This window comes from Dipodomys spectabilis, unplaced genomic scaffold (genome assembly GCF_019054845.1).
Source record: "Dipodomys spectabilis isolate Male_0828 unplaced genomic scaffold, ASM1905484v1 ptg000069l, whole genome shotgun sequence".
NCBI classification, from domain to species: Eukaryota; Metazoa; Chordata; class Mammalia; order Rodentia; family Heteromyidae; genus Dipodomys; species Dipodomys spectabilis.
The window spans coordinates 24,609,464-24,637,234 of NW_024870746.1; the positions used below are offsets into that span (position 1 = coordinate 24,609,464).

General features: G+C 51.5%; 1 protein-coding gene across 6 annotated transcripts in view; it reads right to left on the bottom strand.

Moving 5' to 3' along the window:
• The window catches only part of Tmcc2 (transmembrane and coiled-coil domain family 2), a 41,744-nt gene that overhangs the window by 5,315 nt on the left and 8,658 nt on the right, over nt 1-27,771 (bottom strand). For 2 of the 6 annotated variants that reach the window (XM_042682072.1, XM_042682073.1), the window contains exons 2-3: nt 21,362-21,901; nt 227-1,170 (exon numbers count right to left, since the gene is read on the bottom strand). In XM_042682072.1, the coding sequence (XP_042538006.1) occupies nt 227-1,170; nt 21,362-21,901 (1,484 nt within the window). Of the gene's footprint in view, nt 1-226; nt 1,171-2,252; nt 2,413-8,155; nt 8,475-9,051; nt 9,286-21,361; nt 21,902-27,771 lie in introns of those variants that run through there. The other 4 variants (XM_042682076.1, XM_042682075.1, XM_042682077.1 and 1 more) reach the window with 4 other exon arrangements.

Consider the following 27,771-nt stretch of genomic DNA (forward strand, 5'->3'; position numbering starts at 1 on the left):
TGTGCCCAGAGCTAACCATCCCTTGGCTCGGGTTATACGGTAAAATACTTGAACGCAGCAGGAGGTAAGCTGCCTCAGAGTCGGTGATCTGGCCAGACTCTGCGGTAGGCGAGAGGTCTGCCTCGGTTTCCCCTTCTGGACACCCATCTCACCCACGTAAGCCAAGAGGTCCCCATGCGATCAGACCTCCGGCAGCCCCGGGGTGACACGGCCTCCTGCCCCCTACCTGTAGCGCTCCTCCTGCAGGCACTGGGTCATGTAGGAGTAATCCCTCTGCAGCTGGGTCTTCAGGTCCTCCATGGAGTCCTCCAGGTGGGACTGGCCCTCCTTGATCTCCCGCAGCTCCTCCAGCAGGGCGTCCAGGTTCCCGGGGGCGCCGTACAGCGCGTTGGCGCGCGGGCTGCCCAGCGCGCCCGCCGGCCCCGCGGCGCCCGAGTTGCTGCCCGCGCCGGCCGAGCTGGCGCTGGCGCTGGAGCACTCGTCGTCGCTGCCGTACTTGGGGCTGGACACGAGCGTGGCGCTGCCGCTGAGCGCGCGCGCCGCCTCCTCGGGCCCCGCGTCCTCCAGGGGGTCCTTCAGGTGCGCGATGTTGTCCGCGCTGCCGAACTTGTTGCGGATGAGGCTGGCGAACTCGCGGGGCTTGGACACCACGGCCGAGTGCGTGGCCTGCGACAGGCCCGACAGGCTGCCCTTGACGCCCTCCACCACGCCGCCCCCGAAGCCGCTGATGCCCGCGCGCACGTTGGCGCCCACGTCCTTGAGCCCCTGCTGCATGTCCCGCAGCACGTCCTTGGGCTGCCTGGACGGCCCGTTCTGCTCGATCTCCCGCAGGCGCCGCCGGTAGTGCTCCAGCTTCTTGTGCAGCTGGGCGATGGTCTGGGCCGACTTCTGGTTCTTCTTCTCGAACACCTGCTTGATGCGCGACACCTGCTGCTTGTCCGCGTTGTTGGCCAGCTTCAGGTACTCCGCCACGTTGTCGTCCCGCGCCTCCTGCTCGATCTTGATCTGCTCGGTGATCTTCAGGATCTTCTGGTGCAGGTGATCGATGGCGGCCTTGGTGCGCTGCGGGTCCGGCGCCCCGTCGGGCACGTCCAGGCTGATGGGGCCATCGCTGTCACCATGGCCAGGGCCGGAAGTGAGGCTCAGGGCCGCCAGGTCACCTTTGTCACCCTGGGGAAGGAGGCAAGCAGAAGGAGCCCGGCTAAGTCACCGGCCCAGAGGGAAGGGAGGGGTCGCTGGGACTCAGCGCAGGCCTGCATACCTCGGGACTTGGTCTCCCCTGGGAAAACGTTTGCAGGATGAAGAGGAAGTTTTAAGGGGAAAAAGTCTACAGGAACACCAACAACAGGACTCTCTCAGCAATTGTGCTTAGGCTGGCGGGGCTTAGAGCATACCCACATTTCTCTCTCCAGCCCCACACTAAAACGCACACTAGGCAGATCTGCTCTGCCAGTTGGCCCAGGGAAGTCTAGTAAGTTACTCTGTGACACACAGCTATGAAAAAGAACTGCTGGGCGCAAGTGGCTCACTCCTGTAATCCTAGATACTTAGGGGGCTGAGATCTGAGGATGGTAGTTCAAAGCCAGGCCAGGCAAGGAAAGTCCATGAGACTTTTTTTTTTTGGGTCCAGTCGTGAGGCCTGAACTCTGGGCCTGGGCGCTGTGCCTCAGCTCTTCAGCTCAAGGCTAGCGCTCTACCACTTGAGCCACAGCGCCACTTCCGGCTTTTTTTTTCATTTTGCTTATGTGGTGCTGAGGAATCGAACCCAGGGCCTCAGGCATGCAAGGCAAGCACTCTACCACTGAGCCACCTTCCCAGCCCCTCCATGAGACTCTTATCTCCAATAAACCACCAGAAAACCAGAAGTGGCACTGTGGCTCAAGAGGCAGAGTGCTGGTCTTGAGCTAAACAGCTCAGGGGCAGTACCCAGGCCCACAGTTCAAACCCCATGACTGACCAAAAAGAAAGAAAGAAGAACCTCCATCCCAGAATCCTTGTTGCTTGGACACAAGGAGGAACCCAAGCAGGGCTCCAGCGGGCTGCAGCCTCAGTGGAAAGTCCCACGGTGGATTTCTCAGGGATGAGATGAACTGTTTCTTTGGACTTAACCTATTCAAAAGGCACTTGAGGGGGCTTTTCAGAGCTGATCAAAGCCCCTCCCCTGGCCCTGCCCTCCCCACAGCCCCATCTTCACTAACACAGCTGTGTAGGTGACCCACCCCTGCTGACACGGCTCCCAGATCCTCAGTTACCTTCCAGCTCGCCAAGGTTGTCCGCAACCTCTTCCGCTTCATGATGGTGTGAGCACCCAGCCCTTCTGTCTCCCAGAAATGGGACAGTGGGCGCCCACCGCCCTGCTCGCCAGGCCAGCAGAAACTGAAGTCCCAGAGGTAACCCACAAGCCCAGGGAAGCAAGGAGCAGCCTGGGGGGGAGGGGTCCGAGGGGACCAGCAGGACGTGGAGACAGGCCCTGAGAGCCCCTCTGTCCCCCACCAGGCAGGTGGGCTTCCCCAGCACATCAGGATGGCACAAAACTCAAAGGAAGGAGAAGGGAGGGACGGAGAGAGGCTGGGGATGAGGAGGAGGAGGAAGGCAGGAAAGGTCACAGAAGATAGGAAGGACGGCTGGGGGGTTGGATGTGAGCGGCCAGGCCTGGGGCTGCTGCCCTGTGCTGTTGGGGGAATCTCTGTCCACAGCTGAGTTTCTGTGCCTTATCACCACGCAACAACGGAAGCAGCAGGAAATGGCTCAACCCCGTGTATTTTTACACACAGCACACCCCAAGTAAGGCTAGGTCAGATCATGGGGGGGGGAGGGCAGGGAGAACTGTTTGTGGGGGTTAGAAACCCAAAGAAAGTGTCCTAGTCGCACACACTGGCTCCGGACACAGCCCATGCCAACTGCAGGCAGAAGTCACTTGCTCGATTTCTGCCAAGGTGCAGTTATTGGGGGGGGGGGGGGGGGGAGAACAACCCACAAAACAACAGCCTGGACAAACTCAGAGCCCAGGGAGGGTGGTTCCTCTCTGCTTCCTCTGGGGCTTTTTTCAGGTCATAGGTCCCCTGAGGATGCTGGGAGGAGGGCAGTCCCTCCCCTGATCACTCCTGAACTCAGGACTTTCCTCTTGGGTTTCCCCTCCATTCTGCATGAGGTGTTTTTGCCTTTGGGCTCTCATTTCAGACTCGTTAACCTTCTATACCCAAGGAGCCAGTTCTAAGTCCCCCTTAAATCTGTCAGGAGGTCTGGCTCACCAGCTTGACATAAAACCTGCCCTCCTCACGGAAATGGGGGAACAAAGGGTGAACAAAGGCAGCAGAGGGACTCGCTAGACCCTGTGTTGAAAATGAACTATACAACATGTGGGTGGGCTGGGAGGGGAACACTGGGAGCGCAAGGGAGGGTAGCATTGTCCAAAAAGAAATGTACTCCTTACCTGACTTATGTAACTGTAACTCCTCTGCCCATCACCTTTATAACAACAATTTAAAAATTAAAACAAACCCCTGCTCTCCTGTCTTATTCCCAGCAGTGATGGCAAACAGCACATCTCTCCTTGATTTTCCTTGCCTGCAAAATGGGTGTAATCACACCCCCTTGCCTAGTCTCCTGGGAAGGTTACAGAGGATGATCAGGGAGCGCTTAAGACAGCAGCAAGCAGAAGGTATTCGTTAAGTGTTAAGTCTGGATCTAGGTAGCATCATAGCCACTGCAACCCCAAGGCGGGTGTAGAAAAACCTGCAGTCACGCGCTCTTAAGTGGAAATGAATGTACCATTCAGCGTACTCAATATTGACAGATCTACACAAAATTAAGTGCCATATGCAACACGTGGCCTTGAATCAAAGAGCTCGGCCTTCTTAGGAAGCCACTGCTCTTACCACGGGCCCAACCCTCCCTGGTCAGAGGGTTTTGTAGAGTTTGCTTGTAATGGGGAGAGGAGGGCGCTTTGTCCCACCTGCTGGGATATGGAAGAACTGAGAAACAGGCCCAGTAATGTTATAGACAGAGAAGGAGCTTGAGGACCTGGAGAGAGGGGAAGCGAGCCCAGCCCCTGCCTTCTCTGGCAGTGCTCTTTCCTCCTTCCATCTGGCATCTGCCTGGGCTTTTAGAAATGGAAAAGCAGAGTTGAAACTGGTTGTGAAATGTCCACAAAGGAGATCGCACACTCGTGGGGCCCGACAGTTGGCATGGGTAAGCCTGGCACCAGGTCCCTTTTCCCTCTCTGAGGGTCCTGTGGCAGATACCAGCTCTGCTCTGCCCAAAGGTGATGCAAATCCCCCCCATCACAGAACGTTCCCCCCTGTGAGGACTCAGCTCTATGAGCACCCAGGACGAGGGCATCTTTGCCATTTGGCCCCTCAAAACACTATTCTAAATGGCCCGTGATTGGTTATACCATTCAGATGGATGGTGACATCACTGCCTCCCCCTCTATGGACACGTGCTGGGCACAGCTCTCCAGGCTTTCCACAGTTAACTCATTTAGTCCTGGGAATGGCCCCATGAGGCAGGAGGTATCACTTAAGTCTCATTCTGCAGGAGAAGAAGCCAAGGTCTACAGATGCTAAGCACTCTGCCCAGGGCTACAGAACTAGAGAAGGAAAGCTCTAGGATTCCAATCCTATCTGCCTCCCAGCCCCAGAGCTTTACCCTTACCCTGGAGAGCAGGGCATCGTGCTTTGCTAACAGTCTTGTCCAGAGGTCCTGGCCACCCCTGACCTTCCCAGAAGCGAATATGCATATGAGAATGAGCCCATGAGAAAGGGGAAGTGGGGGGCATTGGGGCTGCCACGATAAAGCAATTTAGCCATTTGCATCTGAATGAACACTCTAGATGGTGGCCATTGGCACAGGCTGAGGAACAGGGATGTGAGTTCACCCCTGCCCACAGCCAGGATGATGGCCTTGGGAAAGCATCTGGGGTCTTCCATTAGCCACCTGCTCATGTCCTGTGGTCCCCACGCTGCTCATCAAGGAAGCAGGAAGGGATTCAGAGACACAGCTAGGGCCAGCAGGGAGGCAAAGATTCTAGATGCTAACAGGAAATACCAGACATTTCCCCTACCTCTTCCCTCTAGGGTCTTAAGTGCAGACTCCCATTTCTGAAGGGAACTTTATATTCCCCAGGTCCCTTAGCGGCTGAGCTTCCTGGCTTTAAGTGAAAAAGCAGAATGGAAGATGGCTATGAAATCCCCATGAACTAAGAGCGAGACACACACTGTCAGGGCGCCCAATGGGTGGTGACTGGGAGTCCTGTTTCCCTCTGCAGCTCCTCCTCTCTGGCACGGACTCCTGTGGGGAAGTTCACAATGGCTGCCTGCCACCTGCTGGCACCCCTCCCCCTGGGGTGGGAGGAATTTCTCCAGCCACAGGCCCCTTGGCAACAGTTCCTTTCAAGACAGGAGAAAAGCTGCAAGCTGGTAGCTGCTGTCATTGTAGCTATTCAGGAGGCTGAGATCTGGAAAACTGTAGTTCAAGGCCAGTTGGGACAGAAAAAAGTTTGTTATATTCTATCTCCAAATAACCAGCAAAAATCAGGGATGGAAGCATTGCTCAAGTAGTAGAGTGCCAGCTGAGCAAGTAGAAAGACATTAAGTACTGCTAGACAAAACAACACAAAACCTAGAGGGACACGGAGTTATACAGAGCCATGGATGGAACTGGTAGATGGAGACAAAGAAAAAAAAATGCTTTAACAAAGAAAGGAAAGTTAGAGAAGGGAAAGATGAGGGCTTGTCAGATGATGGGACAGCATCGAACATGAAAAGAGAAAGAGATCTGTAGAGAGAAAAAGAGAGATAAGACCCACACCTGTGCCGGGCAACGGGAAGGGCCTAGATTCTGATTTAGAATCCTGGCTCTGTTGGACACCAGCTGTGTGCCCTTGTGTTATGCCATTCCTCTCTCCAAGACTTGCTTTTCTCATGTGGAAAAGCAAGGTTGTTCTGCCTGCCTCAAAGCATTACCAGAGGATGAAAAGAGGGCCTATACCTCAGTACTCAAAAATAAATATAAAGGCTGGGTGCCGGTAGGGGGCAGTGGTGGCTCACGCCTGTATCCTAGCTACTCAGAAGGCTGAGATCTGAGGATTATGGCTCAAAGCCAGTTCGGGCAGGAAAGTCTGTGAGACTTTTCTCTCCAATTAACCATCAAAAAACTGGAAGTGGCGCTGTGGTTCAAAGTGGTAGAATGCTAGCCTTGAACTGAAGAGCTGTGCATCCTTTAGAATGGCTACAATCAATTTTTTTTTTTTCAAGTCAGTCAAGTGTTGGTGAACCTGTGCAGAAACTGGAATCCTTGGGCATTGCTAGTAGGAATGTAAGATAGTGCAGCCACTAGGCAAAGTAGTGTGGAAGATCCTCATCAAGTTAAATAGATAACGTCACACCATCCAGCAATTCTGCCTCTAACAGACACCCAATTTTTTTTAAAGGTACTCAAATAAATACTAGTATCCAAAGTTCCTGGCAACAGTATTCGGGGTGGACACAACTCAGAAGTCCATTTTATACAACAGAATGCAATGCTCTATCTACTAGAATACTGACTAGAAGAATGAAGCAGATTTCTTTCTTCCTTTCTTTTTTCCAGCACTGGGGATTGAACCCAGGGCCTGAGCAGGCTGGACAAGTGTTCCTTCACCCATTTGAGGCACACCCCAGTCCTTTCTGTTAGTATTGTTTTTGAGAGAGAGTATCACCAAGTTGCCTGGGCTGGCCTTGAACTCAACAAATCTTCCTGTCTCCACTTTCCCAAGTAGCTGGCATAGAAACAGATCTTTGGGTTGGGGGTGGGGGGAGGGTGTTCCTCTAGGAAGGTTGTCTTGGCACCAATGGAATCTGGTGTCAACTCTAACCTGTCCCTAGACCTGACCCAGCAGGTGGGCCCCAGCAGGGAGCGGCTCCCTGAGGGTAGGGGCTGGGCTTCTGGGGTGGGGGTGGGGATCAGATCACAGTGGGCCAAGGTGGCCATGAGCTAGCTGTCAGACTCAGCAGACACTCTTCGACCTGCTCACTGCTGCTCCAGCCTCTGGTTTTTGCAACTTTCTCAGAATGGAGATCATTTGGATTCCAGCTATAATCCTTCAGGTCTGAGACAGAGCTGATGGCGAAACCGGGAGGGAGGGACCCCACACGCCAGCCAGAGCAGGCTGGGAGAATTACTCCAATCCGGACTCCTGACATCAGGGTGGCTGCTGTTCCCCAGTACAGCTGGTGTCACCTAGTGTAAAAGGAAATGCTCTCTCTTCCTGGTGGGGACATGTTGGCCACATACAGCTGTACAATCCAGCACTGGTCATCACAGCTGACTCAAGGTGGCAAGGGGGAAGAGCACAGCAAGAAGTCCACTTGGTTTCAGGGAGCCCAAGAGGGCTTGGACAGTTAATGGCACGTGTGTCCCATATGTGCCCCTGGTCTGCTCCTACGCTGCAGGCCCGGCCCCCAATCAGAGAGCCAAGGGGCAAGCATCAATGGTTTTATAAGGCATTTCTCCTTCTATAGAGGACATCAGGGTGAAGATTTCAGATAATGAACTCTTACTATCCTTCCCCCAGCACATACCCATCTCAAGGCAGCACACAACCACCTCATTGATAATGGCAGCCAGAAAGCCTGCCCTGCCCCTAGGGCCAACCTCCATTGTGGGTGGAGGGATATTCTCAGCTTCTAGTCCTTTTTATTGGGACTACTCTGCTGTGGTCAGAAATACCCTCCCCACAGTCCTCAGTCCAGGCACTGCTGAGAACAAAGCCTTTCCGTCCACATAAGTGTCCAGTGCTTTCCTCTCCTGGCACCTAGTCCACTGGCTAGGCCTCAGATCTGGTCTCTCACCCTGAGGTCTCCTCACCTGCTACCCTCTGAATTCTCCAAAGCCAAACACTTGGCTTCTGGACTCTTCCCATGGTACACTGGGGGAATCCCATCTCTCTGCTACTGTTTCTCCATAGACAGAAGGGACAACTTCCACTTCATTTCAAACCAGCTCTCCTGCATCTACAGAATTCTCCATAATTGGACAGATGAGGGGGACGCTCACAGAGAGCCCAAAGCAAGCACAGCACTTAGCAAACTCCGGGAATGCCTGGCCCCACCCCTCAGCCCCAGCCCCACTCTGCCAGGTGCTCTTCTCTTCTCCCACCCACCAGGGGCCTCACCTGTGGGGGCACCGTTTCCCAAAGCCTTGCTGGAGACGAGGTGCTAGGAGCTCTAAGGCTCCAGCTGTCTGAGGACAGTGCCAGGCTCCCAGGGTCATAATTCCTGGGCAGCACTGGGCTCACGGCAGGGAGTCTGGGTCTGCGGGCCGGCGTGCCTGAGCTCCCAGGCTCTGCAGCCGCCATCTCCAGACTGAGGCCCAGCCAGGGATTAGGGGCGGATTGCTCTGGAATCTCCCCCTCCCACTCCTTCCCATCTGGCAGCAGACATGGAGGGTTACTGAGTGAGCCGGAGGACTGGGCTCTGCTGATGGCCTCTCCCCAGCCCAGCCATTGTGTGTCAGGTGTGTATGAGGAATGCTCAGGTGTGGCAGACTGGGCTGGGGGGGGGGGGGGAGGGGGAGCCTTGGGAATATATGACAGGTGCACCTGCATGGTTTCTCCAGTCATAGGGGTATTCTACCGACCTGTCCCATCTCCAGGTCCAGAAATGCTTCTCCTGATCAGAAGCGCTTTCTCCCAAACAGCTCAGCCTGGCCAGCTCCCTGCTGGGCGTCCAGGATGGAAAGAAGCACTCCAAAGCTGGCAGCCAGACAAATCTGGATCCATGGAGGATCCAAACACAGCTCCATCCAGAATCCTCCCCTTCTCCCCCTGCTGCCCTGTTCACTAGCTTAAGGCACCGGCACTCCCACGGCAGCCTGGCAACACCAACAATGGACTGGAGGAGTCCCACAGCAACCACCTTGCTACAGGAATTCCTCCAGCATTCCTCTGAGGATTCTGTCCCAGAAACCCATGATGGCCACCTGGCTGCCAGCCTCTGCGTCCTCCTCCCTGCTCTCTGCCCTCCAGCACAGCCACAAAAATACTCAAGATAAAACAGAGGGCAAACTCACGGCAGCTTCTTTCTCTTTGGACTTCATCAGTACAGTTGCAGTAGGAAATCCTGTGGCCAGCAGAGGGGGCCAGAGGGCCGTAGTTGAGGATGGGATGGCAAGGGGCAAGGGAAGAGATGGATGGCCTGCAGTCTTGGGTCCTGGTCTTGCCAGTGGCAGCTTCCGGAGGCAGAGTCACCACTCAAAGACACTGTGGATTCTGTACCCACTTGAGCCTGGCGAGGCACTCAGGGCTTAAATACTGGGGATCAATGTGAATCATGCTGATGGGGCAGTCCCAAGTTCAAGAAGTTTCTAAGAGATAAGAAGGGCTCAGTGCTATCTCTGGGGCCCAGTGCCAAGGCTGACAGCCAAAATCACCAAGACCAGGAATGCTCCACACTCTGGGCTCATGGTGACTTTGGGTTTGTGCGGATAGAAGTCTGGCAAAGCACATTACACGGGTCCCAATCTCTGGGGCGAGCTCTGACCTGTGGCTAGGCCAGTCCCCTACTTCTGTAAATGTCCTTTCTCCTGTGGTACTTGATCTTTGTACTTTGGCATCAAGCACTATCCCTTTTGATAATGGCATAAGGAAGGCCATGCTCAGATAATCTGTTTATCTGTGTCCTTCCCAGTATCCAGATGAAATAGACCCTTTGCTCAGCACTGGCACTGTAGGATGGCAGAATATCCGAGTATCTATCTTAAGGAGCTGCAATGGAAATACTTAATTGTAGTTCTGTCCTAGGTAGCAACAAAGATGGCAAGATGGCTTGATCTTCTTACACCAAGGTAAGTCTTCCCTGCATCCTCCTTTCCAATTCCCACAAAGCTAAGACATCTTCTTTTATGAGCAAAATTTGAAACAAGGAGAAGGCAATGGGCATAGGAGATCAGAAGTAGGGAGCCAGCTGAGGACTGGGGGACTCTGTCTGCATGGTTAGGTTTCACTCCTCAAGCTGCCTGGGATCCTGAAGGCTCAGAAGCCGCAAAAAGAAGTTCCTATGAGGCCACATGGCCCTTGCAAGATGACCTGTACAGACACTCTACAGCATCTGCAGAATCTCATTAATGGGGGGGGGGGGGTCTCAGCTCAGCTCCACTCCAGGAGTAACTAAGCTGCAAGTGACCAAACAGGGAAAGGGAGGAAAGTAGCAGTCTGCTAAGAAGAAAGCAGACGGCAAGAGAGGATGCCTGTTAGGCAAGCTACCAGGAGAGAGGTTTGGTCCTCCAAAACCATCCCTGTCTTTATTCATGAGAAGGGTTCCCAAACCTGCCAAAGCTAGGAGCTGGAGGCATCAGGCATAGCAGCAGATTCAGTTCCACACTTGTTCCAGGGGTTTCCATAGGTCAAGTCTCCATCTGTTCCAAGATTCAGCTTCCACAATTATAATAGGAGGAGCATGAAAAGGGTCGAGGTTGGAGGAGAATGTACCTGGCAGGAAGTCATGCCAAGGCTGGGTCCCCTGGGCATGGAATAAGCCTTGAGTGGTCACCAGAATGCTTGAAAGTCAGAAGAGTCGCTGGATAAATCCTTACCCTGTCATCTACCAGCTATGCAGCCTCAACAGGCACTGGTCAGGCTCCTTCACAGCTGCATGGAAGGTAGGAACACCCACACAGCAGCGGGAGGAAGCCCAGCAAACCAGACCAGGGCACTGAGAGATGGAGGAGAGGGCAAATGGAGATGGTACAGCTGAGTCTCAGCCTTGCTAGTTGCAAATGGTAAATACGATCATCATCACCAGTCACATGGAAAATGCTTGACACACACAGTATACTGCTCTGAACTAGATGACTAATCCCGAGGCCCCCTCACCCAACGAGACTGTTCACACATGCACAAACTGTAGGATTCCAGACAGGACTTAGGAATGTTGGCCTGAGACAGAAAAAGCCAGAGAAGAAGTTGCCACATGGAACAAAGCTGAGACCTTAACAGGCAGACATAGGAAGAGTTATTAAAGTGACAGGTATGAAGCAACTCTCCCATGTGCGTGCATGTGTGTGTGTATATCTGTGTGTGTTTGTGTGTGTGTGTGTGTGGGTGCACGCACGTGCCTTAAATTCAGGGCCTGGGCACTGTCCCTGAGCTCCACCCCCCCCCCCCTCAAAGCTAGTGTTCTACCACTTGAGTCACAGCACCACTTCTGGCTTTTTCTGCTTATATGGTGCTAAGGAATCAAACCCAGGGCCTCATGCATGCAAGGCATGCAAGGCATGCAAGGCAAGCACTCTACCACTGAGCCATCTTCCCAGCCCCCCCCCCATCTTCCTTATAAGGTATTCTCTCTCTCTCTCTCTGATGCCAGTCCTGGGGCTTGAACTCAGGGCCTAGGCACTGTCCCTGAGCTTTTATGTTCAAGGCAAGTGTTCTACCACTCGTGCCCAGCTCCACTTCTAGCTTATTTATTTATATTTATTTTGGTAATTAATTGGAGATAAGAGTTTCCTGGACTTTCCTGTGCAGGCTGACTTTGAACCAGGATCCTCAGATCTCAATCTCTTGAATAACAAGGATTACAGGCTTGAGTCACTGGCGATAAGTGAGAGAAAGAAAGAAGAGAGAGAGAGAGGAAGGAAGGAAGGAAGAAGGGAAGGAAGGAAGGAAGGAAGGAAGGAAGGAAGGAAGGAAGGAAGGAAGGAAGGAAGGAAGGAAGGAAGGAAGGAAGGAAGAAAAGAGGAAGAAAGAAAAGGAAGGAAAAAAAAATAGAGCTGGGAATATAGCTCAGTGGCAGAGTGCTTGCCTGGCATGTACAAAGCCTTAAGTCTGATACCCAGCACCATCAAAAAAATAAATAGATAAAAATAAAAAAGCACAGTCCACACATTCCGAAGGCTGAGAAACCTGAGAAGTCATAGGCCCTTTTTTTTCAGTGAAGAATAATGCTGAAAAGCAGCTAAATTTAGTACTTTAGAAAACAAGGTGAGGCCTTAAAAAAAAAATCTCAGGCTGAACATGTACTGGGAAGGTTTTCGGCAAGGATCCCTCTTTGGAGGGCTGGTGGCTTCTGTGACACTTATCAAGCCATCCTGGAAATGGGGGCTGGGGAGAGGGTCATTATTCAAGCTTGCTCTCCCAACTCTTTTAGACCCAGCCAGACGGTATGTCTTCTTAGGAACTCAAGTCACCAAAGGGGCCTGCTTTCCTCTTCTCTTCCCCCAGGGAGATGAAAGTGGACATTCTTTTTTATTTGTTCATTTTTTGTGCCTATACTGGTGCTTAAATTCAGGGCCTGGGAACTGTACTTGAGCACTTTTGCTCAAGGCTAGTGCTTTACCACCTGAACCACAGCTCCATTTCCAGGTTTTTGTGGTTACTTGGAGATAAGAGTCTCACAGACTTGGATGGCTTAGAACTGCCATCCCCAGATCTCAGCCTCTGGAGTAGCTAAGATTACAGGCATTGAGCCTCAGGCATGCAGCTAGGTTGACATTTTTTTTTGTTTGTTTTTAAGTTGACGTTCCTAAATGTGAACTAAGGTAGACATATTTCTTGGGAGCATGTGGAAAGCTACAGCCCTGGAGCTGCACTGGCCTGGAGCTGGGGGAGCAGAGGGCCAGTAAAAGAGAAGCCGCACAGCATCAGCACCCACGTACACCTTTCTGCTACTTCCAGGAAGGGAGGAGGTGTCTCTCCCATCTGCAGGTCCTTGACTGGTCTAAATTCACAGGTGCTCCTGGATGAAGGAGTTCTTCTTGGGCATATACATGAATGCAGATGCTGGGCAGTGAACCATATACCTGGCTTACTTTTAGGCAAATCAAACTTCATGGCCGGCAGGTAGAAAGGATGATGACTTCATGCCTTTATAGTCACTGATTCCCCAGAGGAGGGTCCTCTGGGGACACAGTCCAGAGAGCTTGATGCAGAGACAGAGCATCTCTCATTTAGGGACAATTTTGGGGACATATACAGTGCCCTTCACCCCACCCTATCTGCCAAGAATAATTGAGATGGATTCCTTTCTAAAGCCGCGGGTTGAAACACAGAGCTCCTGTGGGCTCCTGCTGACTCAAGGGCTCCACGCTTACCATGAGCTGATGTGATTAAACGAGAAATGTGCATGAAGGCACTTTGTAAACTGTGGCTTGCTGTTCAACTGACTGTTGATGCCAGGAGAGCTTTCAGAGGGACATGACCGCACATCCTAGGGGGCCCGCCCACGAGACCAGCGAGTCTCTGAGAAGTAGGTGGACAGCACCAGGCCAAGGTAATATTTGGGTCTGAAGATGCCTTCTTAGGCAGTGAAGAAACCTTATATAATGAAGTTAACATTACAGGGCAGGTTCGCCTTTCCAGCCGCCCCAAGCGGCCTCCTGAGCACAGTATCACCATGGTTTTGATTGAGCTTTTGTTGAGTGGGCTGAATTATTCACTAGCTATGGATACCAGAAACGGTTCTGGGGTCCCCGGGTTGGGGGAGCTGGGGAGCTGTAAGGAAGAGGAAAGAGATGCTTTGAGAAGTCCTAGAACCAGTCAAAGAGGAGTCAAAGAGGACCAAAGAACCAGGAGGGCCTGTAAGATGGCCTTTGAAGGTTTGGGGGACAGGGACCAGGGGGACTCCAAAAGAAAGGAGCCTGAAAAGGTGCTTGCCATCCCTGGAGAGAAAAGGGGGTGGTGGGGGTGGGAGAAGACTGCACTGGTCCCCGACTGCAGCTCAGGGGAGCTGATGAGTCCCTGGGAACTCCAAGGAAAGGCAGTGGGGAATGAGCTTCATCTCTGGTTCTATTTCAGAGCCCTCTGCCCCACAGGGTATAAATAAAGTTCAAACAGTGCCTACAAAAACCAAGAGGCAGAAGCAGGGATCAGGTTAATGGTACTGTATTTCCATTGCCTCATCTGGCACGGAGGGGAGCTGGGTCACGTTTCTCTCTCAGGGATGAGGGATGCGAGGAAGAATGTGCTCCGTCGCTGGGAGTCCTGTGCCAACTCTCATGACCCGTGCCCACATCTCCAGTGGTGGCTCCACACCGTCTGGAGCCCAATGACATAGCTGCTCTTCCTGCCTGCCGGCTGTCATCAGCTGTGGCATGAGGAATGACACCTGAACTTTAAGCACACCTCCTCTTGAGTAATGCAGGACACGTCTGAGGGTGCTGAGGCTGGGGGAAACGTGGGGAGCCCTGGCTGACATCTCCTACCTATGCCTGGGTCAGGCCCCGGGTCTGCAGACAAAGAGCTCATCTCCCATGGGCTTTGGCGTGAGCTTAGCAACAAGAAGTTAGGTAATTTGGAAGTTATTTAACTTATCACCAGTATCCAGGGAATTCTGTGGTCCAGAGTCAGAGTTACTCTAGACAACATGGGGGCTAGAGAGAATATTAGTGGGGAAAGGGAGGCATAGAGGCTGATTGTGCAGGCTGAAGGCCTGCTGGGGCAAGGGAGCCCTCACTAGGTTCTACAAGTCAAGGGACGGTTGGTGCTTATAACCTCCAGGGTTATAAGCTTTCAGTAAGGGGCAAAGCCCTCATATTTTGGCCCCTCTCATGACTGGTCAGAGTCCTAGAAAGGCCAGGAGCTTCTGAATATGCTGTGTTAAAATCAGCTGAGCACCAGTAGCTCATGCCTGTAAATCCTAGCTACTCAGGAGGCTGAGATCTGAGGATCAAGGTTCAAAGCCAGCCTGGGCAGGAAAATCCAGGAGACACTCATCTCCAGTGAACCACCAAAAAGCTGGAAAGAGAAGTGTGGCTCAAGTGATATCAAGTGCTAGGCCCTGGACAGTGCCTAGGCCCTGAGTTCACGTCCCAGTACTAGCATACACACGTGCCCACACATACACATGCACACGGGTTAAACCAAAGGAAGGCCTTGGCTACCTAGCACACAGGCTATGCTGTTATAGTGGGGGCCCATGGCCACCAAGAAGCCAGCACTGAGCTGGGGAACAATAGTTCATGGCAAAGCAGAGCCTCCTGGCCTTGGCCTGGCAGCACAGCATGGCCTGGAAAGGGTGCCTCTGGCTCTCCCAGTTCCAGGGAACTTTCCAGGCAGAGAGAAGAGAGAGGAGGAGAAGAGGTGAGAGGAGGAGAAGAGGTGAGAGGGGAGTGGGGCAGAGATGGAAGCTGCTCTCCCTAGAGACCTGGGTGAGTGGCCAGGCGGCTTGGAAGGCAGCTGCATCTGTGTGAAGAGCTGGGTGGTCCAGCTGACCCTGGAGCAGGGCCCTGTCACCTCCCATGTAACCAGGCTGAGGAGCTCAGACACAGCAGGGGGCCCACAGGCTGCCCAGGGGACTCCTTTGGAAGGTGCTCTCAGCAGAGCCAGCCACACCTGCTTCTGAGCCAGCAGAATCCCAGATGTAAATAAACCAGGGCCTTGGGAGCCGGCCAAGACCTCAGTCTTCTTGGCAAAAACCAGGGTTGAAGGCGGCCCCTCACTCACTGTCCTGTGAGTAAACAGGGTGCTTATTTATTTATGATGGGGGGGGGGTAGGGAAGAAATCCTGCCGCTGGATAAATCTGGCAGGGCGTGCACTGAGAACAGGATGTCCAGAGTCTGCTCTGTGCTAGGTGATGAGCCACACTCCACCTCTGTCCCCCATCTGGGCCTGGAGATAACACTCCTGGGGGCACGGGGCAGTTCAGAGACTCAACTCTCACCACGTCACCAGCAGGACTGCAAGGACCTTGGGAGAGGTAACAAAGTGCTCTCCCACCTGGGAGAGGCAACAAAGTGCTCTCCTACCACAGATCCCTGTATGGCTGTTGAGTACCTACCTAGCCCTGCCCTCCCATGCTGCTCCCTCAGCCATGCTGGTCAGGTGGGGAAGGTGAGACCAGGCCAAGGTCAGGAGCTAGCCCACAGCACTAGCCATGAACTGGCCATTCCTGTGTCATTTCCCCTCTCGACAGCCTTCCGTTGGGGATGCATCTTATACAAGCCAGAGTGGGCAAGGCTGGGCAGGGAACACAGGAAAAGCTGTGAGGAAGAGGTACCCCACCAGACATGGAAGAGAGGACACAAGGGGAGCTTAAGCCCTAGAAACTGCCTTTTCCAGGAGCTGCTGCTCAAAGGTGGGGAGGGGTGTGTAGAGGACTCATCTGCTTTCTGAGAAGCCAAGGGCCTCAACACAACCAGCGGTTCCTTCTCTAGCCGCCTGGCCTGTCTCTCAGAGGTTAGGGCAGCACATGGGCATCACTGCATTCTCTACTCAAATTCTCTATTCATCTGTGCTGCCCCAGTACACCAACAAATGATTTTTCCCACTTGACATATATTAAGGCAGAGAACCACAGGGACCTTGCTCAGTGTCACACAGATAATAGCAGAAGAGTGGGGCTGAGAGGATAATTTTGTTGTTCTTATAGGAAATAATTGAAGGCCAACCTTGAATGCAGCTAACTGGATTTGGAAGGAACAATTGATAGCCAGACTGCAATAACTGAGACTGCGCCGAGTCCCTCCCCCCACCTTCCCCCTGCCATACCCGGCTTTGGCAGGAGGCTCAGGGCCTCTGCTTCCTTAGGTGGGGGTTGGGTGAGCCTCTGGGGTGGCTGAGGAACTTCAGCTGCCTCTGGGGTATTTCGGTAACTCAACCCTGCACTGAGTCCGTTAGGGTCCGCAAGCCAGCTGGTGAGCTCTGAACAATGGCAAAGGGCTAGGGAGTGGGGGAGGCTTATGAATTAAAAATAGATGCTAGTAATCGCCAGAGAGCTTGCAGAGAGCATGTGGGCTGTGTTTACTAGCTAGAAGAATACTTCCTATTCATGCCCCAGACTCACACCAATCAATGGGCTTTGAGCCTGTGGGAGTCAGCAGATACAGCTTCAGGTTTAGGATGACTGGAAGACCCCTTTCTCAGAAACAAGGAAGCCCTTCTGCCTCCTCAGGACCACCAGGGCCACACCTACCCTTGGAGGGACAGCTCTAAGTAGAAAGCCCTTACCTGAAGCAGAAATAGCACCCAAGAGCTGGGCCCCAGTGGCTCAGGCCTGTAATCCTAGTTACTCAGGAGGCTGAGATCTGAGGATCATGGTTCAAAGCCAGCCAGGGCAGGAAAGTCCATGAGATTCTTATCTCCAATTAATCATCAGGAAACTGGAAGTGACGCTGTGGCTCAAATGGTAGAGCTGAAGAGCTCAGGGACAGCGCGCAGGCCCAGAGTTGAAGCCCCACAATGGACCAAAAACAAAAAGCACCCAAGAGTTTTCCTCCCTGGGCTCTCAGGACCCCCTGAGCTGTTTCAGATTACAGTTGGGACTGGTGGACAGACAAGAAACACAAGATTTAGTTTCTTCTCTGCCAAGACCTAAGGTGTCCTGGGCAAGCAGTCTCTCCATTCCTCTGGGCCTTAGCCTGTTCATCTGTAAAAGGAGATAATAATACCTACTCTGCCACTTCACTATCTGTTACTAAGATTAACCAGGTAAGATACATAACAAGGCTAAAAGTTCCAAAGAAAGATATAGAACATCTGGGTGCCAGTGGCTCATGCCTGTAATCCTAGCTACCCAGAAGGCTGAGATCTAAAGATCACAGATCAAAGCCATCCTGGGCAGAAAAGTCCCCATGAGATTCTTTTTTTTTTGGCCAGTCCTGGGGCTTGTGAACTCAGGGCCTAGGTGCTGTTTCTGAGCTTATTTTGCTCAAGGCTAATACTTTATCACTTGAGCTACAGTCCCACTTCTGGCTTTTTCTATGTAGCTACAGAGAAATCAAACCCTGGGTTTCATGCATACTAGGTTAAGTGCCACCACTGAGCAACCTTCCCAGCCCCCCCCTCCCCACCCTTTATCTCTAATTAACTGCTCAAAAACCAGAAGTGGTGCTGTGGCTCAAGTGGTAGAGCGCTAGCCTTGAGCACGAAGAGGCTCAGGGACAGAGCCCAGGCCCTGAATTCAAGCCCCACAGCTGACAAAATATAGAAAGAAAAAAAGATAGAAAAAAAGAAAGAGAAAGAGAGAACCATCAGGAGCAACCGTTTCCTCTCTCAACACTCACCACCCAGAGGACTGTCCCTAGTTAGGTTATCCAAGAGTCTTTGGCCTGGGTTTTCCACACATGGGTTTTCCACACACAAGAAGAGAACTTCCTTCCCCTCCAAGCATCTTAGAGAGAAGAGGAGGATAAACACAAGCCACATGGAAAACCCTTCAAAGATGCTCCCAGCTGATGCCCCTGCTGAGTCCCCAGGTCCCTTCTTTCCAGCCATCAATTGTCCACAACCCATCAGCTTCAGATGATTCCCACTGCCCACCACTCCCTCCATCTTCTCTGCCAGTAGGAGGTCTGCACAGGAGCCCAAGGCAACTAGAGGCTACAAAACTCATGTCTTCCCTCCTCATCAACAGCCATAGCTGGGTGCCAGTGGCTCACACCTGTATTTCTAGCTACCCAGGAGGCTGAGATGTAAGGATTAAGGTTCAAAGCCAGCCTGGACAAGGAAGTCAGTGAAGCTCTTACCTCCAATTAACCACCAGAAAAGGCAGAAGTTGGAGCTGTGGCTCAAGTGCTAAAGTGTCAGCCTTAAGATAAAAAGCTAAAGGACTGTGCCTAGGCCCTGAGCTCAAGCTGTAGTACAGACACAAAAACAAACAAAACAGTCTAACGCTCCAGCTACTTGCCTGACAGTATTTTTCTAACTGATTTTTCAAACATACTCATGGACTCACCTGTGAGGGGTAGGTAGGGCTGGCGGCTGCACGCACAGCGCTTGCTCATGAACAGCTAGAACATCCTGGTTTACTCGGCAGGACCCTCCAACTCTCGATTTCACAAGGCCACGTTACCCTTTCAGGCAGTACATCTAGACCTCACTCTTAGACCACACTTTTCCTTGCAGAAGCTGGGCTTGCAAATGGCTCAGTCCCATCGCTTTAAAAACTTATCTATATGCTGACAACTCTCAAATTTATGCCTCCGGTTTGGATCTCTCCCCAGGCCTCCACACTTGTTCATCTGACTGCTTCTTTAGCATTCCCACAGGGATGTTTAATAGCCATCTCAACGAAACACAGCCAAAACCTAACTCTGATTCTGTCCCCCATACAAGGGTTGATCCATTTGCCTCATTCTTTGCAACTCAGTTTATAGTGATTTCTTCTTTCCAGTGGCCAGGCCCCAAATCTGTGAACCATCTTCAGCTTCGGGTTCTATCTCTGAACAAATCCAGATAACCCCCAGCATGTGCCTGTACCCCTCCCTTACTAGCTCACCCTAAGAGTGTGCCAACCTCTTCCTCATCTCTCACACTAGTGGTCAATTCTCCACCCAGCAGCCAGAGTGATTTTAAAAGATGTTGCTCACTTGTACTAAGCCATCTAATGACTTCCTATTTCACTAAGAAAAATAAACATGAAAGGCGTTTTCCCCCAGCACTCCAGGGTCTATGCAATCTGCAGCCCTTCTTACCCCTTCTCTCCCTGCCTTCCCCCCAGCCCTGCCGGCCTCTGACTCTACATTCCGTTAGACTACCTCACTCTACTACCACACCTTCCATGCACCTCCTACCACAGGGACTTCACACTAGAAACCATTTTTAGCCTGTCTACCTGAAAGGGATATCGTAAACTAACTTATCTAGCTTACAGGACCACTTTAATGAACTCACACAGATACGTGCAAAAGCAGGTCCTTCATTGGAAAACAGCAAAGCAAAAGCTAACTGCTGTCCAGGGCCAGAGCTACAGCAGGCACAGGATGTCTGCGGAGTCAATGAACTGCCAGATGTTTTCCAAAGTCAAGATGCACGTGAACCCAAGAAACAGACCTCTGTGAAGACATCTAGGGATGTGGGGACATAGGGAATGTGTACTGGTGACAGCACATAGTAAAAGCAACTGTGCGCCAGAGAAGCCCTTGGAACCCGCTAGGTCTCTCATCCCCCAGATGCAGGATTCCCCAGTCATCCATCCTTGCTCCTATTCTAGGAGCATGGCTCCCACCCTCAGACCCGCTCCATGGGCCTGAGGCGCCTCCTCTACCCCTTCCTTTCCTTTGTTTTCCATGTCCGTATCCTCACTTTTTACTATCAATTCTAACTCCCAAATGTGTGCTCAGTTTCCTCCATTCCCATTCCCATTACAGCAACCTAGACTGCAATAGCTTCAAAACTGGTTTCTTTCACTCCAGTCCTGTCCCTGTTTCTAATCTACTATCTACAAAGGGCCCCAGAGGAACTTCCTCCCTCATTTCCTTCCTAACAGCCCTTGGTAACTTCACTCCACCCCCACACTCAACACAGTGGCCTCCTGTGATCTACCTGTCAATTTCCCAAAGCAGATGCACCTCAGCACTCCCTCACTCGCTCCTGTACATGCTTGTGACCCTCCCCAGTTCCTGGCTACGTTATACTCCTTCAAGACTCAGCACAGTGGTTTTCTCTAGAAAGTCCTGGCTAGATCCTATCCCTAATCCTTGCCCTGATGTTCCTTCTCACAGCATCTGTCACAGCCCTGCGCCACCATCATGCCCCTATATGTCTCCTTCTAGACAAACGGGCAGAGGGTACCAATGCCAACTCATCTCTTCTTGTAGCACATGGTAAGTATTGGCCACATGAATAAACAAAAGCGTATAGAAACTTATGAGGTACCAAACAAGCCTTCCTGGATTTCTTCCCTACCTTCATTGGCAAGTAATCACAATAAAGATGATGCTGTGCCAGACTCATTGAAGCAGTTCACACAGATCAAATCATTTAATCCTACAAGGCCTCCGCTCCCTTTCCCTCCCCTTCCCTCTCCTCTCCTTGAACTCAAGGCCTGAGCACTGCCCCTGAGCTTCTCTTTTTCCCCTTAGGACTGGCACGCTACCACTTGAGGCACACCTCCACTTCTGGCTTTTTGGTGATCAATTGGGGATAAGAGTTTCACAGACTTTCCTCCCCGGACTGGCTTTGAAACTTGATCCTCACATCTCAGCCCCTGAGTAGCTAGGATCACAGGCGTGAGCCACCAGTGCCTGGCATCATTGTCCCCATTGGCAACGGATGAAACTGAAGAACAACACAGTTATGTGATTAACTAGTCTAGCTGGAGAGTGGCAGAACCAGGCTGGCTTCTAGTCTGTGTTGTTAACTACCACACTCCCTGCCGCTTCACAACATGTTAAAGGAAAACAAACCAAAGGTACTATCAGCCTGAGCAAAAGATCATTTTGAAAAACAAACCCTGAAGCAGACACAAATTTGCTCCTTGGGAGAACCAGCTCTTGATGCTGGCTCCGTCATATATCTGCCTCCTTCAGCCAGGGCAGATAAATGTCAGGCAACTGGTGTTGGTACCACCAGGCAGGACTCAACACAGTCCCCAGGTCCCAAGGCCCCTCCACGGGTGGCTCTGCCTCTGCATCACCCAGCAAGGCTCTCCCCTTGCCCAGCCTCACCTTGTCCCCGATGCCTTCGGCCTCCTCGGCCAGGAGGTACACGTTGCTACCATCAGCCAGCAGCAGGGCGGTGTCGGTGGTGGAGGAGGAGCGGGGCCGGCACTGGTGCTGGTGCAGGATGGCTGCCAGGCTGCTCTCCTGGGGGGCCTTGCGCAGCAGGTGGGGGCTGCCACGCTGGGGCTCCAGGGAGCTGCTCTTGGTGCGCCGGCTGCTGCTCCCGCTGCCGCTGCCCCCTCCGCTGCTGTGCAGGCTGGCACCCCTCTTGATGGAGGGCCGGGAGCGGATCTGCTGCAGCACGCGGTTGAAGGCGGTGGGCCGCGCCGGCAGGTCGTGCAGGGACATGGCGTAGGAGACACGGTGCATCTCTGGGGAGCGCTCCTTCTCATCCGGGGAGTCATGGTCGGACATGCCCTGCTGCTGGGGCGGAGGCTGGGAATCCGGATACGCCTGGTGCTCCCTCTCCCGAGACCGGCGGCGGCTGTGGAACAGGTGCTTCAGTCCGTGGCCAAACATGGAGCCCTCTGAGAGCTGCTGGATTTTCTTGAGGAGGAGAGATGAAGAACTTTGGTGAGTGGAAAGGTCTTGACTGCTTGGTCAATTAGGAATGAAGGTTATCTCTGCTCTCCAATGCAGGGATATGAATCAACAAGTAGCCTGTCACACCTTATAGGTCCCCAGCATTAAGGGGACCAGGACCATGGAGACCCAGCCTTTCATTTCCCACATGTACTGGGTTTCTAGGAACGATGCTGCAGAGCTGCAGTCTTGGCCTTAGAGGGACACAGTATCACCTGGATTTAGGGAGGATACCTTTTGACTAGTCCCTCTCACCCCCACCTCCACCCTCTCCACTTCCAAGTCAGACTCTCCAAGTTGCACCAGCACTTGGACCAAAGATGCCTCATTGTGCACTCCTTGGAAAGACTCATGAGTCATACGATCAGGTTCTCCTGTTGTACTGGGCATTGCTAATTGCCTACCCAATATCCAGTCCCCTTTCTCCCTTTCCAATCAAACTGCAAAGGCCTTCATGTACCTCATTAAAAATGTCTACTTCTACAGACTCTCTTGCAGCTAAGAACAACCATAAGACAAAGTTATGAAAAGCAGAGTGAAGTATTCTTGGAACATTTTTGCCTTCTTGATAAAGGCTCTGCAATATTAGCGTACTGTCTGGGGATACAACAGCCAAGTTTTAACCACAAGTGACCCTGGGAATGTGATGGCTGTAGAGCCACGAGCCAGGTCATGAGTGCCTACCCTGAGATTCCGGTTGCATGAAATAAACCTTCCTTTGTCTTCATGATTCTAGTATGATTTTCTGCTGTTTGTGGCCAATTTCATTCCTCACATAATTGGCAATGAGAAACTTTACTTTTGGATGGATTGAGATTTGATCAAGGACCTTGTGCTTATGAGACAAATGTTCTACCACTTGAGTCACATTCCTAGCCCTTTTGGCTTTTAGTTTGTTTTTCAGATAGTTTTATGCTTTTGCCTGGGCCAGCCTCAGACCTCAGTCCTCCTACCTCCCAAGCAGCTAGGATTACAGGTATGAACCACCATGCCTGACTTGTTCTTGGATAATCTCACTTTGTTGTTTGCTTTTTTGTTTGGTTGTTTTTTGTTTTGGCCTTGAACCAGGATCCTTTCATCTTCCCTTCCTGTTCATTAGGATTACAGGTATGAACTACCACACATGTTCTTTCAGATAGTCTCACTAACACGGAGGTGGGGGAGGGAAGTGTCCGGCTGACCTTGAATCACTATTCTCTCAGTAGCTGGGATCACAGGCATGTGATCACCAGACCTGAGATACTTTAATTTTGATAAGCCTATCTTGTAATATATAGGGAGTAGCATGGACAATTCTATAGCATACACATTAGAACAATTTAGATGAGGGCCTTTCCCCTCAGATTGGAACCAAGCAGAGGTTCTGGAGCCCAGTGCTGCCCTAGCTGTGGCTTGTGGTCATAACACTGCCCTGAGATTCCCCAGCTGCTCTGAAGGTGCAGTTGCTAGAGATGGGCTGTTGGACAGGCCACCAGGGCAAGGCATCTGTGATGTGACTGCACACAGCTGCTGTCAGGAGATGGCTAATTGGGCAGAACGAGCCCTGTGAAGAGCTTCAGAAACGGAGGAGGGGGAAGACTACGAAGACCAGGAGATACCCCACACCCATTCGTCTGAGACGGAAACACAGGTCAGCCATCTGGGGCTCAATGAGCCATAGCAGGTTTTCCTCTGTGACAAGCAACCTATAATCTTTCGGGCCATCTTCAGTTGTCTTAAAAACATTCCAAAAATTACACATACTAGATTTATTTTTTTTCTGGAAACAAACTTAGAACAGAAAAGTTAGACTATGCAAAAACGAAGCAAACAATCCTACATCTTCTGAAATGGCTGGCCCCGCCCACATTGCTCTCCACTCAGCGAAGTTCCTATAAACAGCTGCACCATGCTCTGATGTAAACAACTGCATGGCCAGCCTTGAGTGAAAGTGTAGGATTCTCATGTTTCTCCTCACTCCTCTCCCCACAGTCCTCTCAGGGGTCAGGCCCTGACCTCGCCTGCTTCACAGACCAGGTGAGCCCACCCATCTACCACACCAGGAACTGAGGATTTGTAATTAATTCTTGAGACCATTTCTCCTGTGTACTCTCCATGAAGGTTCACAGATACAAACAAAAGTAACAACTGCACCACTTCCACTTACAGGTGAAGAAGTTCTTCCCTCTGAAGAACTGAAGTTCAGGGCACCTCTGGGGCCTGGAGGTCACAGGTGCCAGGTTTTCCCACAGTCACAGCCCTTCAAGGCCAGCCAGAGGTAGCACCTTGAGGCCCACTTGAATCTGTTCTGCGCAGAACCAAGACCCAAAACAGAGTGGATAGTGTACACTCTCAGCCATGAGTTTGGAATGGACCACATCCGATGGCCTCCAGACTAAGACTAAGCCACACACTGCCCTCTTCCTCAGGCCCAAGCTGATGCAAGACCTCCCTCCAGGCATCCCAGATGGAGCCAGCTGGCTCTGGCCTTTGCCTAGCTGTCTATGCCAAATGGTCACATTACATACTGCAAATTATCTTTCTAGCATCCTATTCCAAGTTTCTTCCTCCTCTCCCCATTTCTAACTGGCTTCTTCAACACCAATGCCCCTTCTTCTGTACCCACTCAGGGACAGTATGCCCCTTAGAGCCTTCAGCAGAGGTCCTAAGGCTCAGAGACATTTGCTGTTCCTCAGCCCTGGGAATCAGTACAGGTTCTGGGGAGGGTTACCAGCCACAATGTCTTGAGTCCTAATCATATTTGTGTATTCCTGTACTGGGGCTTGAACTCAAGACCTTGCACTCTCCCTTAGCTTTTTTTTCTTGTTTTCTCAAGGTTGGTACTCTACATTTGAGCCGCACCTCCACTTGGGTTATTGCTGGCTAATTAGAGATAGGAGTCTCTAGGATTAGTTTGCTCAGGCTGGCTTTAAACTGCAGTCCTCAACTCTCAACTTTCTGAGTAGCTAGGATTAAAGGCATGAGATGGAGAGGCCATCTGATCAATTTATTTATTTATTTTTGGTCCGGTCGTGGGGCCTGAACTCTGGGCCTGGGCGCTGTCCCTCAGCTCTTCAGCTCAAGGCTAGCGCTCTACCACTTGAGCCACAGAACCACTTCCAGCTTTTTTCTTTTTGCTTATGTGGTGCTGAGGAATCGAACCCAGGGCCTCAGGCTTGAAAGGCAAGCGCTCTACCACTGAGCCACCTTCCCAGCCCCCTGATCAATTTATTTTTAAAATTATACAACATGCTTTCCAATTTATCCTGTCATTCCTGATACTAGTCTCATTTCTGTAGTAAGGATTGTGAAGTTCTGTAGCATCTGTGTCTCCCATTTTACAGATGAAGAGACTGAGGCCCAGCACAGCTAAGTGGCTTGTGAAGCCACAGAGATGATCTCTTCAACTTGTAGTCACATTACTTTCACTGGCCCACACAATGATTTCAAAACTGAAGTAGATATGCTATTTGCATGTGTCACAGAACAGTATCAAGGGCATGGAAAAAATCACCAAGGAGAGCTGTGGATCATTGAAGGCCATAGCATAGGACTTGGGTAAGACCCTTGATCACAAGGTCTTCATTTCCCATCTCCCTTCCTGTATAGCAAGTTAAAAAAAAATTAATAAAGCCAGAGATGGTAGTCAGGTGACCACAGGGCACTGAGGACTCCATTAAAGTCCATAATAGGCCTGAGGGAAAAAAACAAAAAAGATGTCAAAGGACGGTGGTGGTGGGGTCCCTGACATACAAGGTGTGAGTATGAAGGGTAGAGCGACACACAGGCTGCACGGCACGTGGGAGTCAGGGAGGAGATGGAAGGAGTTTTGACATAACATGGGTAAGTGTTTAAAAAAAAAACAACAAAACTCAGCGCATACATATAAGCTGCCACAAGTTTCAGAAGTGAGGAAAACCATGGTGACTAGCTCGAGGGAACTCAGCCGCCAACGCAACCAAGTGCCACCTGCTCTGACTAACAGGTTCCAGCTACTAAATGTCACTTGCTTTTCCACACTGACTTTTGCTTTTCTCCAGCTGCCTAAAACCATTTTTGGTGGCCAAATGAAGCCATAGATTAGGAAGAGAATGGGGAGCTTGCAGAGTTAGAGGTGAGACGGAAACTTAGCTCTTCACATCATGAAACCTGGAAAGGGCAGTTAGGAATGGTGCTGAGCTGTCTTGGAGGGCCCCACGGGTGGCAGTGCCCTCTCAGGAAGAAGGGTGGACTAGATCCAGAGTTTCTAAGCTTCCTTCCTGTGAAGGCTGTGGTTTCTGAGCTGTCAGGCTCTGGCCATATTCCTCTCTGGGTGTGGGTCTCTAAAAAGAGGAAGTGTGCTTACATCTGCAATCCCAGCTACAATTAGGAGGCTGAGATCTGAGGATTATGGCTCAAAGCCAGTCTAGGCAGGACAGTCTATGAGACTCTTATTTCCAATTAGCCACCAAAGACAAAAAACAGAAACAAAAACCAGAAGTAGAGCTGTGGCTCAAATGGTAGAGTGTAAGCCTTGAACAATAAAGCTCAGGGACAGTGCCCAGATCCTGAGTTCAATCTCTAGGACTGGAACAAAAAAGGGGGAGTGCAGGAGAAATATGTTCTAGATTCTGCAAACACAGCTTTGTGAAGCCAAGAGGAAACCACTTCAGGGTAGCGCCTTAGGCATCATCTGGTTAAGGATGGCCAAAAGCGGTTTCCAGTTCCTACAGGCACTTGTGTTCCCATTAAATCCCAGGAAAACCCAAAGAGCCTTAGAAAAAAAAAACAGTGACTTGGAGCTAATGGTCCCACATGGCAGCTGACCACCTGGCCCTTCCTCTCCTGGCTCTCAAAGTCCCTCTCCCCAGCAAAGGTGTGACTACAAGGGTTCAGGAGGGTGACCGGGTCACCCTGAGCCTTTGCAAGCCTAGGTCGCCAACGTTCCCTCTATTTATAGGGTCTCTATGGAAACAGGGACAGCATTAGAGAACTAATCACTGCAAAAACCTACGGAGTTCTACTGTGGGATCTGGCTCTGATTGTGGAAGTCTTGGGGTGGGCAGCCTGGGGAGGCACAGGCAAGGCCCAGCACCCCAGTTCAGTGATGGAGAAGAGGGAACAGCTGCTCCTCTCAGGCTTATTTGGGGTTTCTGTGGGAAACACAGTGATGAACGTTTTGGAGCCGGACACTGGTGTTTCACATCTGTAATCCTAGCTACTCTAGGAGGCTGAGATCTGAGGTTCAAAGCCAGCCTGGACAGGAAGGTCCATGAGGCTATTATCTTCAATTAGCCACCATAGAAAGCAGGAAGTAGAGCTGTGGCTCAAATGATAAAGCACTAACCTTGTGAAACAGACAAGAAACAAAACTAAGGGCTGGGTGCCAGGGGTCCATGGCTGTAATGTGGTTATTCAGGAGGCTGAGATCTAAGGATCATTGTTCAAAGCCAGCCCAGGCAGGGAAGTCTGTGAGACTCTGTTTTTTTTTTGTTTTTGTTATTTTTTTTGTGGTCAGCCTTGGGGCTTGAACTGCTGTCCCTGAGCTCTTGAGCTCAAGGCTAGCGCTCTACCACTTAAGCCACAGCACCACTTCCAGCTTTCTGGAGGTTAATTGGAGATAACAGTTTCATGGACTTTCCTTCCCAGGCTGGCTTTGAGCCACCATCCTCAGATCTCAGCTTCCTGAGTAGCTAGGATTACAGGTGTGAGCCACTGGCGCCTGGTTCTGTGAAACACTTATTTCCAATTAACCACCAGAAAACCAGAAGTGGTGCTGTGGCTCAAAGTGGTAGAACACTAGCCTTAAGTGAAAAAGCTCAGGGTGTGCCCAGGCCCTGAGTTCAAGCCTCATGACTGACAAGAAAAACCCAAAA